At 41.3% G+C, this 13,290-nt stretch overlaps 1 protein-coding gene across 2 annotated transcripts in view; it reads right to left on the reverse strand.

Moving 5' to 3' along the window:
• The window catches only part of dock1 (dedicator of cytokinesis 1), a 271,540-nt gene that overhangs the window by 167,543 nt on the left and 90,707 nt on the right, over window positions 1-13,290 (reverse strand). For both annotated transcript variants that reach the window (XM_050059204.1, XM_050059203.1), the window contains exons 24-25: window positions 12,323-12,393; window positions 4,148-4,254 (exon numbers count right to left, since the gene is read on the reverse strand). In XM_050059204.1, coding sequence (XP_049915161.1) covers window positions 4,148-4,254; window positions 12,323-12,393 — 178 coding nt within the window. The remainder of the gene's footprint in view (window positions 1-4,147; window positions 4,255-12,322; window positions 12,394-13,290) is intronic.

Consider the following 13,290-nt stretch of genomic DNA (forward strand, 5'->3'; position numbering starts at 1 on the left):
AACATTTATCCGAATATCAGACTATCATGATTATCCTCTCAGGATGCACCGATTTATTGGACGCCTTCAGGACAAAAGGACACAGTAGATTCACTATCAAGGTGTCACGGGATGTAATCTATTTTGTCCCTGATAATGCTAAATTGTCAACAACATATCTGTGTTGAAATCAGCAGGATGAGAGCTAGTTAATGTTGGCTATTAGCAGACGGTGGCCAACAGAGGCTGCATTTAGTTACATTATGATGCATCTAAGCTCTATTCAGTAAAAATTAGTATCGCAATGGGTTCAAATGTATTTTGTAAAAGCTTTTGGGCTTGAGTAAATACAGTTGTTTGATGGAGAAATTGGTTGATGCTCTCATAGCAATATAAAATAGATATTCTTTTACAAATTAAATGGAAATTTAACCATCATTTCTAGTAATATCCTTAAATTTAGGTGGTGTTGCTAGATTAAAGCTCACAGTTTCAAAGTTAGAAGGATTTTTCTCAGTCTATCAAATGGTTGTCAAGATATTTCACTTTGCACCAAAGTATTGGGCCTGTCGACTCTGCCACCCCTAGAGCCCCATTAACAATAACCCCAGTCCTCCTCAGTGGCTCTACCCAAACATGCTTCGACAGAGTTTACAGCATTGACAAATGCTCTGACTAAACAGCTGAAAACGCTCCACAAATCATTAGTGAGCAGACTCTGACGTCTGATGGCAGTGTTGTGGACAGGCTGCTCTACAATACAGCTATTATCCACATGAAACTTTCACTGATAAACACCTGAAAAGGAATGTAATGGGTGTTAAGAGTTTGCCCTGTCACGTGTTGTCCAGCCCTGACACAAAGTGACAACCATGTCTGCAGTGGAAATATTTTTAGCGCTGTGGAACAGATCATCGAGCTATCCGCCAAACTGTATGGTTTTATGTATATGTGTGTGTTTCATAATCCCCCAGGGTTTGAACACAAAAGCAAATCTCCTATCTGAGGGCGCCTAACATTGTGTGGTGTGTTTAATACCTTGTTTTTACAGGGCCCTCTTTCCCTTTGCACCTCCTCCAAACTCAAAATACACACAGGTGGGAACACACACTGACGCATAAATGGCCATCGACATGTGAGCGTACATATACATGCACACTCACTCATACACACACACTGGTAGCAGGGTGGGGAGCGGGACAAGCAGAGTGGAACTATCAAGCCAGGCCATGTGCGCGCTCCTCAAACTTCCAGCGCAAACAGATTTTAGACGCTACAGTGATTTTCCCCTTTAACACAGACCAGGAGAGCAGCTGACATATTTGTTCTCTTCCAATGAGCCCATTTGCAAGTGATTTATGCGCCCGTCCCCGCTCTCTCCTTTTATATCATAAACAGTTAAGGTGACACAACGTTGTGCCTCTGAAATAAAAAAAAGAAGACACAAAAAACTTCCCTCTTTTCTGAGTTCATTAAGTTTCCATCTGCAGCAGGGAATTGCGTATGCATACCAATCACATTCAGCACAGCATTTCAATTTCAAACGTATAGATGAAACCCTTGGAGAGAGGGATGTCGTCTTATTGTCTAAAGTTGACATTCTGAGCAGAAATAAGCCCACTGGGGACCGAAAAATACTCATTTAAGACGTGCTTTTACACAGAAACAGTTAATATGTTAATCACTGTGCAGCCTACAGGAAAGAAAACACATCCAACAGAGAGCACATTCAATGCATATTGATGAGCGTGTGGTGTTTAGAAACTCCCTGCTAAGGTGTGACCACCTAGGTAGATGTCTCTCGCTGGGCAGTCATTTGCTGCACACATTCCAGTACATTTCACTCTGGGATCGGCTGTCAGGGGAACCTTTCAGGGACCACCTGGGGACCAGGATGCGGCTAACAATGAGTCCCGAGAGCATGTGCACTTACTACAGCTGATTAGACTACCTTTAAAAACTGCCTGGCTAAGTCATTTGCTCATTATCTGTAATAAAACATCTCCAAAGTGGAGCTCAGCTTGGTGCTGATGTCGAAAGGACAATTTCACTTGGCAGTTAAGCCTTCTCCATCACTGGTTTTGCACAGTTTAAAAACCCTCATGCACCTAATAGACTACTGGAAGCACCAGCGCACAGAACTGTTGTGAATACAGACCAGCAGGTAGCCTACATCTACATCACGGCAACGAGTCCTCCAGCTGATCAGTGGGGCCATTCACAAGCATCAGGGAGGCTCGCCTGTCTACAATTACACCAACAGATCAATAGTAATGACCAGAGCACCACACACTGGGCACTGCACTTCAATAGGTACTCACTAAACTCTGCAAATCCACTAATCAGATTTTATGTTGCAAAAGTATGAAAGGACTGGATCATTAAAGCCGTGAGGACTGCAGGTTGCAACCAGCTGAAACTTCTCCCACATGCTAAGCATGAACTCCTGGTTAGGATTCCCTCAGTGTTAATTGATCAGGAGATTTTTACAGGGAGCCAAATTATCCACGGAGGTCTCTTCCTCTTCAAAACAAACGGAGCAGGTGATTAAAGCCAGAAAAAATACTGAATACAGCTGTTTCATGTTAAGAATCAGTGTTTCTCTGATGCCAGTAGCCCAGCACCTGCTAATGTGTGCTCACCTTTGTCTCTGATAACTTAATGTTAAGATCCAGACATTCAGGAGGTTTTTACTGGGAGCAAAATTATTGCCATGGGTCTCTTCCCCTCCAAAGCAAACAGACCTGATGACTTAAAGCAGTTAACACATTCGAAAAAAGCAGTTTAATGTTAAAAATCTGTGTTTTCTCAACAGTGTTTGGCTTGTCGAGAAGGGGCTGCTAATTATGATGGCTAACCTGAAAATGCTAATGGCCCTATTTAGAGCCAGTGTTGGGTTTGTCCACTCTGGGCAACTGTAGAAACATGGCTGTGCAACTCGGTAGATATAAACGGCTCATTCTAAGGTAAAAAAAACACTACAATTTTTAGTTTCAGGTGATTTACACTAAAGAAAACATACTTATCATATTATATCCCATTTCTGCTGATACATCCCCCTAAATTCTAACCACTGAACCTTTAGGTTAAAGGCAGAGACATTTACACTGTTTAATATCAGACTAAATTCTTCATTAGGACAAATCAATCATACCTTGTCCAAATTCCATTTCATGATTTCATTTTTGTACATTCTTGCTGAACTGAACATGTTGCTGATGGTGGAGGGGGAGAGCAGCCGGGCAAGTGGATAATTGTTGTCCACTTGTTTTACGTTAGCCGACCGCTTTGAGGCATGTGCTGTCCCTGCCAGCTGCATTAAATCACTGTTGCTATTTCATTGGGTTAGGAACTTTGCATTTAATTTACCACCACAGGACAGTACTGTGTGTGTGTGTGTGTGTGTGTGTGTGTGTGTGTGTGTGTGTGTGTGTGTGTGTCTGTGTGTGTCTGTGTGTCTGTGTGTCTGTGTGTGTGTGTGTCTCTAAATCAGGACCTTACCTAACATGGCCTCAGAGGACTGCTGCCTCTAGCAAAAATGTTTGGCCCCTCAACCATCATTGCAGCAGGGCCCGACTGCAGGACGCCGCAGGCTAGCCTGGCTGCAGAGAGGCTGGACTGGACTCTCATCAACAACCCTGCTGTTCATATTTAACGTTACTGCAACGTGGCCAAAATATACAACAGTACGCTGCTCATGTGTACTATGAAAGAGTTTGTTTGAAAGTGCATGATATTGGAGTGCTGTTGGGGTGAGACAAGGAAAAGGAAAAGACACCTGCTAAACACACTTTATAGAAAAGGGATTAAATAGTAAAACGCAGAGGAAATGATGGGCGAAGACTTGAAGCAGACCAAGCAGATGGGAATACTGATATTCTAATACAGACAGGCTCTGGCGATTTTAGCAGTGGGATTGCTTAACTATCTTAAATAACAAGAGGGATTTCCACTACGCCTCACCAATGACCTTTACTATGAGCTCATACAGAGCTGGCAAGAGGAGGCAGGTGGTGTGTGTGATTGCCTATATTACTGCACCATGAGTGAAGGTGCATGCACTGAATAAATGTGAGTACAGTTTGTGTGTGTGTGTGTGTGTGTGTGTGTGTGTGTGTGTGTGTGTGTGTGTGTGTGTGTGTGTGTGTGTGTGTGTGTGTGCTCTCACCGTGATGAGCGAAGAGATCGCTGTGGACGATGTCAATCAGACAGTCTAGCTTCTGTTTCACCAGGCGACCCAGAGGAACCTTCAAGATGAACTCGGTGAACAGCTTGCTACGGAGACAGATGGAGGACAATAGAGACGAAAGGTCAGACTGATCAGGCATCTTAGGCTGGTTGACTACTTCCCATCACGAGCAACCATCCAAAACGCAATTAAAGGCCCTGCACACCCACACAGGTACTTCACAGATATTTTGGCAAGGGGTTGGAGGAAATGACAATGTGAGACAAAAGAGATTTGTCAACTGACCCAGAGGAACCGATCTGGGGTGAACTCTGAGAACAGCTCGCTACCAGTGATAGCTATGATTGCATTAGAGGACAGCAGTCAATGTTGCAAATCAATGACAAGGATCGTGATTGTTTTACAAAAGTTTTATGTGATGAAGTACCTTTATTTCTCAGGTATTTATTCCCTCCTCTATGAAAGGTCTCCTGACTAAATCACAGAGAATGTGCCACATTACAATGTATATTGCTACTACAATGTTACTCAATCTTAAAGGTTTATGCAGCCCATTTACACACCCACTTACATCTAGCTTTTGTTCTTCACAGGAAAACTTAAACCATTTTTGGATAGGAATTGTTCAAATTTGCAGGAAAGCCCAATCAGTCTTTTTTCAGCATTGGCATTGGCCGCCTACCTACTTTTGTTCATACAGAATGCGCCTTTTTCGGGGCAATGGGGGGCGTGAGCAAGTAACAAAACATGTAGCTCAGCGTGTGACGTAAACAGTGACGTGGGAGGGAAGCCGCTGCTGGTCAGTCCTTCGACGATTCTCTGGTAAGTCGGCCCGTTCTTCACCGTCCCCGTCATCTGACGGTTAATGGCCTCTTCGTTTGCGAGGGCAAGGAGGGTGCGAAATTCCTTGTCTCCCCAGTTGCTCATCTTTACAGTGTCTGTCAGGTTTGTGTTTCCCTCTTGCTACTAGCTGCTCGCTAATTCCTGCTATCAGCTGTTTCCTGTTTATCCACCGCCAGTGGGTCGCACGTGCGGCGTCATCAACAGCTCCTCCCACAAGTCTTCAACAGCCCCTCCCGTTGCGGAAGGCCACCTCGCTCTGTTTAAACTAAAAGGGTTCCACCAATATGTCTACCCTACGAGGCGGAAAATTGTGCACCTTGGATCAACTCTCCAATCCGGCTCTGTGTGTCTAAACGCTCGCAGCTGGCCGGCAAAGCGGCCCAACGGAAAATCTGGCGGTGTAAAAGGGGCTTTACATTCAGCATTCACTCCCAGGTCAAATGACTCTGTAGCAGTCACAGCTACTTACTGGCTTAGCTCTGATCGGCTTCAATCGGCAGTGATGGAAATATGACACCCGAGTGCCCGCGATATTTTTAGCCCCTTTACCGACGTGATGCAGTGATGAAATGCCACAAAATACAGTCTTTACCCAAGCAGCGCCTACACATCTTTCAAAGACCAAATTTGAGAGAGACTGAATAAGCAAAAGACAATTAACAAAAATGAACAACCATGACTTTTTTCCCAGTGGCCTTCATGCTGATTTCTACTGTTTTTCAGCACATATGTGGGATTGAACATGACCCATCCCAAAAACAAAACAAAAAAATCAGAAAGGCATGCTCATCAGCTGCAGAGCCTTGTACACAGCTCTGGCCTACTGGGAATGTAAAAGCAGTCTATCACTTATTTTAATTGAGTTTTCCATCATTCAAAAAAACCTGCACATACGCACTAATTTTGGTGGTAAAAGGGTATTAATGACCTTGGAAATACTAATTTAACAAAAGAATCTTAGCACAAAGGTCACTTAATGGACATTTTTTCTATTTTAGCTACATCTCGTGGCCTTCATCAGCACATGCACTGCGTTCAAAATCCCATACTAGTATGAATTGCATACCCAATATGTGCACTATCATTCAACATTCTTTTATGTGAATAAACAGATATGAATCTTTGTGGACGCACTGATCCATAATTATTATGTCACTCCCTGAGTGCCTCCCCAGAGGAAAGGAAAATTCAAAATGAGATGTCTTCTTTGTCCAGCCTATTACTCCTAGACGTAAGCGAGCTCAATATAACACAAATATGATTTTGACAATTTTCTCATACTTCTTAAATTCAGCTCCTGAGAAATAGCCTTTCTCTTGTCTAATCTTAAGATCTTAAAATACTCTTTTTTCTCTCTCACTGCAGTAATCTTTGCCTGAAATAATCAGCCCTTGAGATAACAATAAGATCCAGAAGAAAACTAGATTGGCTTGTAAATGAGCCTGCACAGTTTCATAAATTTGTCTCAGTGATCAAATTCAAGTCTCAACTTCGTGTATTTTAGGTTCTCAGAGTTGAGCAACCTCTGAGGAGCCTATGGGCACAGCAAAAATACTCTGTAACATTAATTACGCTATGCTGCAATTTCGCTAAAAGAACAGATTTATTCTTTTGCTCCTCACGGGCTAGGAGATACAGATCAGAATTTAGTCATCTCCAAATAAGAAGATTTATTTCTGATGAGACAAAGAAAAGACTATTGTGAGCAGCAAAATTTTCCTCTGGGACCTTGCTGGTCAAAGACACATAACCATAGTAAGCCGTGCCAACTTCAGCTCTACCAGCATTTTTCATACCTGACAGCAAGCAAGATGAACGTCTTGGTTTTTTGTTTTTTCTTCCATATATTACGCCTAACAAAGGGAAATCTTCTAGTTACACTCAATATGTAGCGTAATTGATGTTAAAGAGCTGTCTGACGTTGTCTGTTATGTACGCTGTCGTCACTACTGAAGTACATTGTTGGATATTTATGCTGGTTTAGTGTCCAGTGTTTGCATACTGTATACAAGCCAGGTACTATTAGTTTTCATACTAAGGCTGCAAATGAACTAAAAAATCTCAAATACTATCAGTGTGTTAAATAGCATGCTAGTATGAAATTTGGGACGCAGCAATGGATTTTACTCGGTTGTCATGGAGATCACTCATTAAAACGCCTCCTTTGGGGTTCAGTATCTTTCCCAAGGACACTTCGACATGAACATTGCAGGGATCAAATCATCCTGAGACACAGCCAAACGACATGATCACACGATAACGACTGAGTGAATTCCATGTGGTGATGAAGGCCACAATATTTGGCTGAGAGCTCTTGAAAATATCCTGTGATGAGACCTTGGGCCAAAAGGTTTTTGCAAACTACATCCTCCTGAGACCTTAACTTTTGTTTGTTGTGCATTTTTAATTTCTCCCAGCTATTTGGTATCAGTAGGACCTGATAAATACAAAAAACTAAACATTTTCAATGATAATTAAGTGCCAATGTTCTCAAACGAGACAATAATAAAATCCCAATGTCCCCAAATGAGTACTTCCTAATTAACAGTGTCTTAGCTTGTTACTGTTGCTAAAATTGGTCAAATTTGTGACCATATCAAACTACAAACATTATTAAACATAAATAACTAAGTTTCAACCATAAAATGTGATCAGGTTTTGGACCTTGTCCACTTTTGTGTCGGGGTCGGCTGCAGACTGACTTGGCAGAGATGGCTGCCATCTTGTTTTTACATGGATTAGTGTATTGTGCTATTACTACCACAAGATAGCACAAAAATGTGTCCACGAACAAGGGCAACAGGTCTAAGTTAAGTAGAGTGAAGTATAATGTGATGTCCTCAACTGAATAAAAAATCTATCCATATGGTCCACACCTGGTTATCAAATAATTAGACCTGTTTTCCTGCAGGACGTTCGCTTAGGTCTCTAAATTTCATAGATTTAAAATGATAAAGTCTAAATTTCCCAACAGGATCAACAAAACTGCCAGTGGAGTCAGAGAAATGTCGATCAAGCACAGTCTGTACACCCACACAGTCCTGAGAGGAGTCTAATCAGTCCAGATGAGTGAAAACACCTGTGTGGGTGTGTGTGGCCTTCACCTTCAATGGCTGCGGTAGACTTTAAATGTTGCTTCTCTCTTCACAAAGCTGTTGTCCTGAAGAGTTTCCCGTTCTATACATCCCTTTATGCCTGCACATACTATTCAACTAAATATTTTTATGATTTTTTGTTAACACAACCAACATGTAGCTCAAGATCAAACTATGAGCATGCGGCAATTTAGAGCCTGAAAGATAAATGTGCATTCATGCACACACATAAAGCTGACAGTTTTCTCCTCAATGAAGAGGCCAGATGCTTGTTGTGCTGGCAAGCTGAGGCTCAAGGAGGAGAGAAAAGGTTCTGGCAGGGGATGAATCACCCCCCGCCCCCAAGGCTTCAATTTAGTCGCCTCCAGCTCAGACGCTGAGCCAGGTTTGCCCTAACAACGGGAACAGCTGATGCCACCTTTACTCAGGCATGAAAAAAAGCCAGGCCTGTGATTTATAGGTAAGTGAATGGTTCATAAGAAGCGCCGCTTTCAGAATTAAAGCTGCGATCAAGTTTCCTCATGTGGTTTCCTCTCAAACTACAGAAAAGATGGCAGAGTTCACATTACGCTGTCGACTTAAACACAAATACTTTTTACTATGAACTACACTGGAACTGTCAACCAGACAGGTGCGACCCAATAATTCAATCAACATGTCCTGACAGCAGTCCAAAATGTCTCCACAAATGTGCCAATTTTGTGTTTTACTGTACTTAACCATATAGCTGGAGAGCATATGGTTGCTTTGGCTGCACAGTACAGGGAGGGAGTGAAGGGAAGCCATCAATGAATCATCTTTAAAATCTCAAACTTTTATTGTGCCTTATCATAAGTGACATAATAAGAGTGAGCACTTTATTTGAAACCGATGCAGCGTCCCACACTGAGGACAAGTGACAAAGAATTAAATCCAAAGGGACAGTGGGAAAGAAATCTTTCGAGGAAGTGGCTAGAGCTGAACAGACAAACGGTGTAGATGGAATGGATGGGCTGAAAGACTGTCTTTCACCTCGACAAAAGACCCCCCCGTTCACTGCAGCTGCGATAGTGGTGTAGTGGAGCCGAGGCCAGAGGTGGGGATTGGAAGTCCTGTGTGGCCCAGAATCTGCTGTGAGAATGGCTGCTGCCCAGGTGTTGGACGTGGGCAAATGGAACGGGCTCCTTGCTGTGTGCTTGCAAATGAACAGGCAAAGCACAATTCAAGGTCTGGGAAAATACTTACATGTAGCAGCTCTACTTGTGCCAGTGTTTGATTCGCCATAAAAATAGATCCCAGTGTCTAGGGTGTTTTTAGATGGTAAAGTATTTGCTGAAATAATGTGCAACAACACCAAGTTTCCCCTAATAAGTCTGACTAAGCGGAGGCGGACAGATCCCGTCAGCATCTTGTCTCGTCTTTTTTGATTAATTTAGCAACTAGATGATACAAACAACCGCCTGAATCATCAAATATGTGGCTTTGCTGTGAGAAACTGTACTTCAGGTTTTAAAGCTAGAAACCTTTTTCGACCCAACATGTAAAGCTTTTCGTTAATGCAGAAATTATCTTAAAATAGCCCAAAGAAAGAGCGGCAAGTGTGCCAGTTTTGGCTCTGCCACTTCCCACAGACATTTTAATTCAACCTTTTCCTAACTTTCAACAGAAGGAATATTAAATGATTAAGGGAGAGAGTAACTTAGTTTTAACAGACAAACATTAGACTCAGCCTGGTCTGAAGCAACTTGCTTATTTTCCCAGTGTGTCCATCCTACTGATGCAACCGTCTGTGTGCGGTATGCATATTTTATTATGAGACAATCAGTGTGACTCATGTTTGACTATATTTGTTTGAACTAAATATTTACAGATGATAAAAATGTTTGAATGAAAATGTGTTTTCAAAGACTCATTTGCAGCTGAGAAGTATTTCACTGAATACATTAGTGAAGCTTTCTTCATATATTTGTAAATATAACGCTCCATAAACGAGGCCAACTTTTTTTTTTTTTGGTGCTGTGTCCTTATAGCATAACAGATTAAAGAAATTCAAATGGGCCAGAAAATCAAGGGCACGCCCATGAGGCATTTGTCACAAATGAAATGTCCTCTCAGTTTTGGAACACTGCCCTAAAAATACAAATTAAGTTTTGGTCACTTCAAATTTAAAGTCCATTCATTTCTATAATGTAAGAGAAAGTCCTTGAGATGGATGATCAAGTTTTCTTTTCCATTTTGTCCAACATAACTACAAATGTATGATTTGGTACCGCAGTTACATCAGCATGTGACACTTCAGAAGTCATTTATTATTAAGACAAGCATTAAGCTGTGCCAGATGACATTCACGGTAGACAACATTAACTGAAATGGACACTTGAGTGGAGCAGTTGGTGCGTTTCCAAGGCAACCTGAGCATGTTTAACCACTGCCCATCACAGTACAGCTACTGAATGTAAAGTTGCTGAATAAAAACAGCCTAAGGTAGAGAGCCAGACACAATAAATAAATAAATAAATAAATAAATGGTGATTTCAAGTCTTTGCAGAGGCACAGTGTCCCATCAGGCTGTTAGGGAGTCATCTAAACATGAAATTTTAATTTAAGTGGACACTTCGAAAAACAGAAGCAATTAAGATTTCGCCTTTCATTCTTCAGCAAAATGACATTTAAGTCCAATGTGGGCATTTTCCAAACATTTGCTTTGATGTGCTGCCCTGGTGCTCTCCAGAAAAAACACAAAGGAAGAAAGAAGTACATTAACTGTTCACAAAGAGCTCAGTTCAACTCTTCCAATGAAAACTTTTCCCTCACATTATTAGGGATGCACTAAAATTCACACACATTCATTTAAAAAAAATAAACTGTTATAAAGTTATTCAGCCCTTTATTACACTATTCATCAATAAGCACAAATTTAATTATACATATTTATAAAAATCCTTAAAAAATAAAGTTCTTTCACATGAAGAATATCTTTTTATGTCATTGCTTCAAAAGCATTTTTACTTTACACATCATTACAGCCTCTCTATCTACTATCTATTTTATACCGCTGTGAAAACATCATCAAATTTCTCCCTTAAAGAACTCTATTTATATTCTAGTTTCTCGCCAAAAACTACATTTTGCAAGACTGCTTTTAAACACAGCATGAGTGCGTCATAATTTACCTTCTCAAATTACTCATTTCTACTGAACTGAGCATGTACAGCTCACAATGTTACTCAATGCAACCTCCGTTAGCTGTTAGTTCCGGCTACTGGCTGCCTACTGAAGTTAACGAGCTCTCTTCCTGCCAATGTAAACACAGATTCCTTTCGATTCAAATCGATCTTCATTTGAATGACCCGATATTGATTCATAAAATCCGAGATCAATCTTTCGATACGCGCTTTTTTGGATTTGCATGGATCTGTGAAGCTTTAACCCCGTTAATGTCTCCCGTAGTAAACGGCCGTGGCGCTAAATTATTAACGACCACAGTCTTGAGAAGCTCTGACCTTACCAGTGCTTTTATCTGTAACTGTTAGCTCACTGTTTTACGTTTTGGTGTAATTCATTATCGTGCTGCAGCAGCTTTGGGGCTGCTGCGCCACTTTTACGCACACACATAAACACACAAAAAGAAACAAGTAGAGATGCCGCGGTGGAGACAGAGAACCTCCTTGAGGAAAAAGTCAGTACACCTGTGTGGCAACATGAAAACAGGTAGGAAAATTATATTTCATTCTGCTTTGTCCGCAGTCTCTCATACACTGGTACTAACATTATGTTTCAAAGAAGCACAGAGCGCTTTCCAGCTGATAGGAAATTGTTACTAACAAGCCAAAACAACAACTGTTTGTCTAACAGTTTAGCTCAGTTTGCCACAAAACTTAAAACTTAACAACAGTATTGTGACCTGCAGGCAGTGACTCTCCTCAGCAGCAGAGGGAGGAGCAGAGAGGACAGAAGGACTGAGTTCTTTATTCTTTCTAAACTTCACTCAGTATTGTGATTTAAGGGATAGGATTTCTTTTCTTAACATTTTAGATGTGTTTCCAGTGAGATATTGAGTTTATATTGTGAGTTTGCCGTTTCAATTTTACTGTTGCTGCTCTAGAAACATTTAGTCATAAAATATTCAGGTTTATCAGCCAATATGGATGTTTGGCCAATAAATCAGTGTATCCCTACATATTATAACTCTGTGTTGTAGGTGTCACTGTAAGAACAATAGAGCATATAAAGTTACCTTAGTTCCTTTGGATCAAAGACCAGCTTGACATCGTTGACGATGGTAGGAATGTACTTCAGTGCAGCACCCTTAATGAGAAAAATAAAAAGAATCCATTACCACATCATCCTCAGCTCCATGTTAATTAGTTCAGTCATTGATTGATATTTCAGCTCCTCCATCCAACCTTATGAGACACATTAAGGTGGGAATTGTGTGTCGTTGCGTTGTGTGTAGTTAAGTGTAAACGTGTCTGATTCTGTGTCCTCCTCTTTTGTTTCACTAATAAAAACAGTGTGGCTCTGAGTAGAATAACATGCCGTAGTACACATTTTGCCTACTGTGAGCCATGAACCAGAACAATTAACAGTTGATGACCAAGAATAAATTTGTTGTGATGTGTGTTTGCTGCTCTGTTTCTACCAAGTGTTTGTCTGATACTGTGAGCAGCTATGCTTTAATCAACTCCTTCCCACTGTATCTTCATTTATTACATTCAGTCTACCTGAGGGCAGAGGGGTGTTGTTAAGGCTGGCAATAAATAAACTGGGACCAAAGGAAGATCTCTCTGTAATGATACCTTGATAGACACAGCCAGATACAATCTACACTTACCCATCGATACTATAATACAGACATCAGTTGCACCCAGTGGCTGATTACAGAGCCTTCCATTAATAATGGGAATGATTAAGCAAGCTGAAACTTCCCTCTCTAACTGCCTGCTGCTAAATACCGGCCAAGGTGGGCTGGGGTGTTTATACAGCATCTGTGCAAATTAGCAGCAGTGCCAGTCTGTCTCGCAGAGGTTGATTAGCCATACAGCACACTGAACATCACCGGCAACAATCCGCTGTTTGTTATTGTGCATGATTTATTTCTGAAAATACGTGAAAGGTAATTAGCCATGTTCAAAGGAGGAGGAAATACTTTGTTACCGACTTCAGAAAACGTAATGATGTGAACAAAAATTCTGTTGGAAACCC

Source organism: Epinephelus moara, chromosome 13 (assembly GCF_006386435.1).
Source record: "Epinephelus moara isolate mb chromosome 13, YSFRI_EMoa_1.0, whole genome shotgun sequence".
Lineage (NCBI taxonomy): Eukaryota > Metazoa > Chordata > Actinopteri > Perciformes > Serranidae > Epinephelus > Epinephelus moara.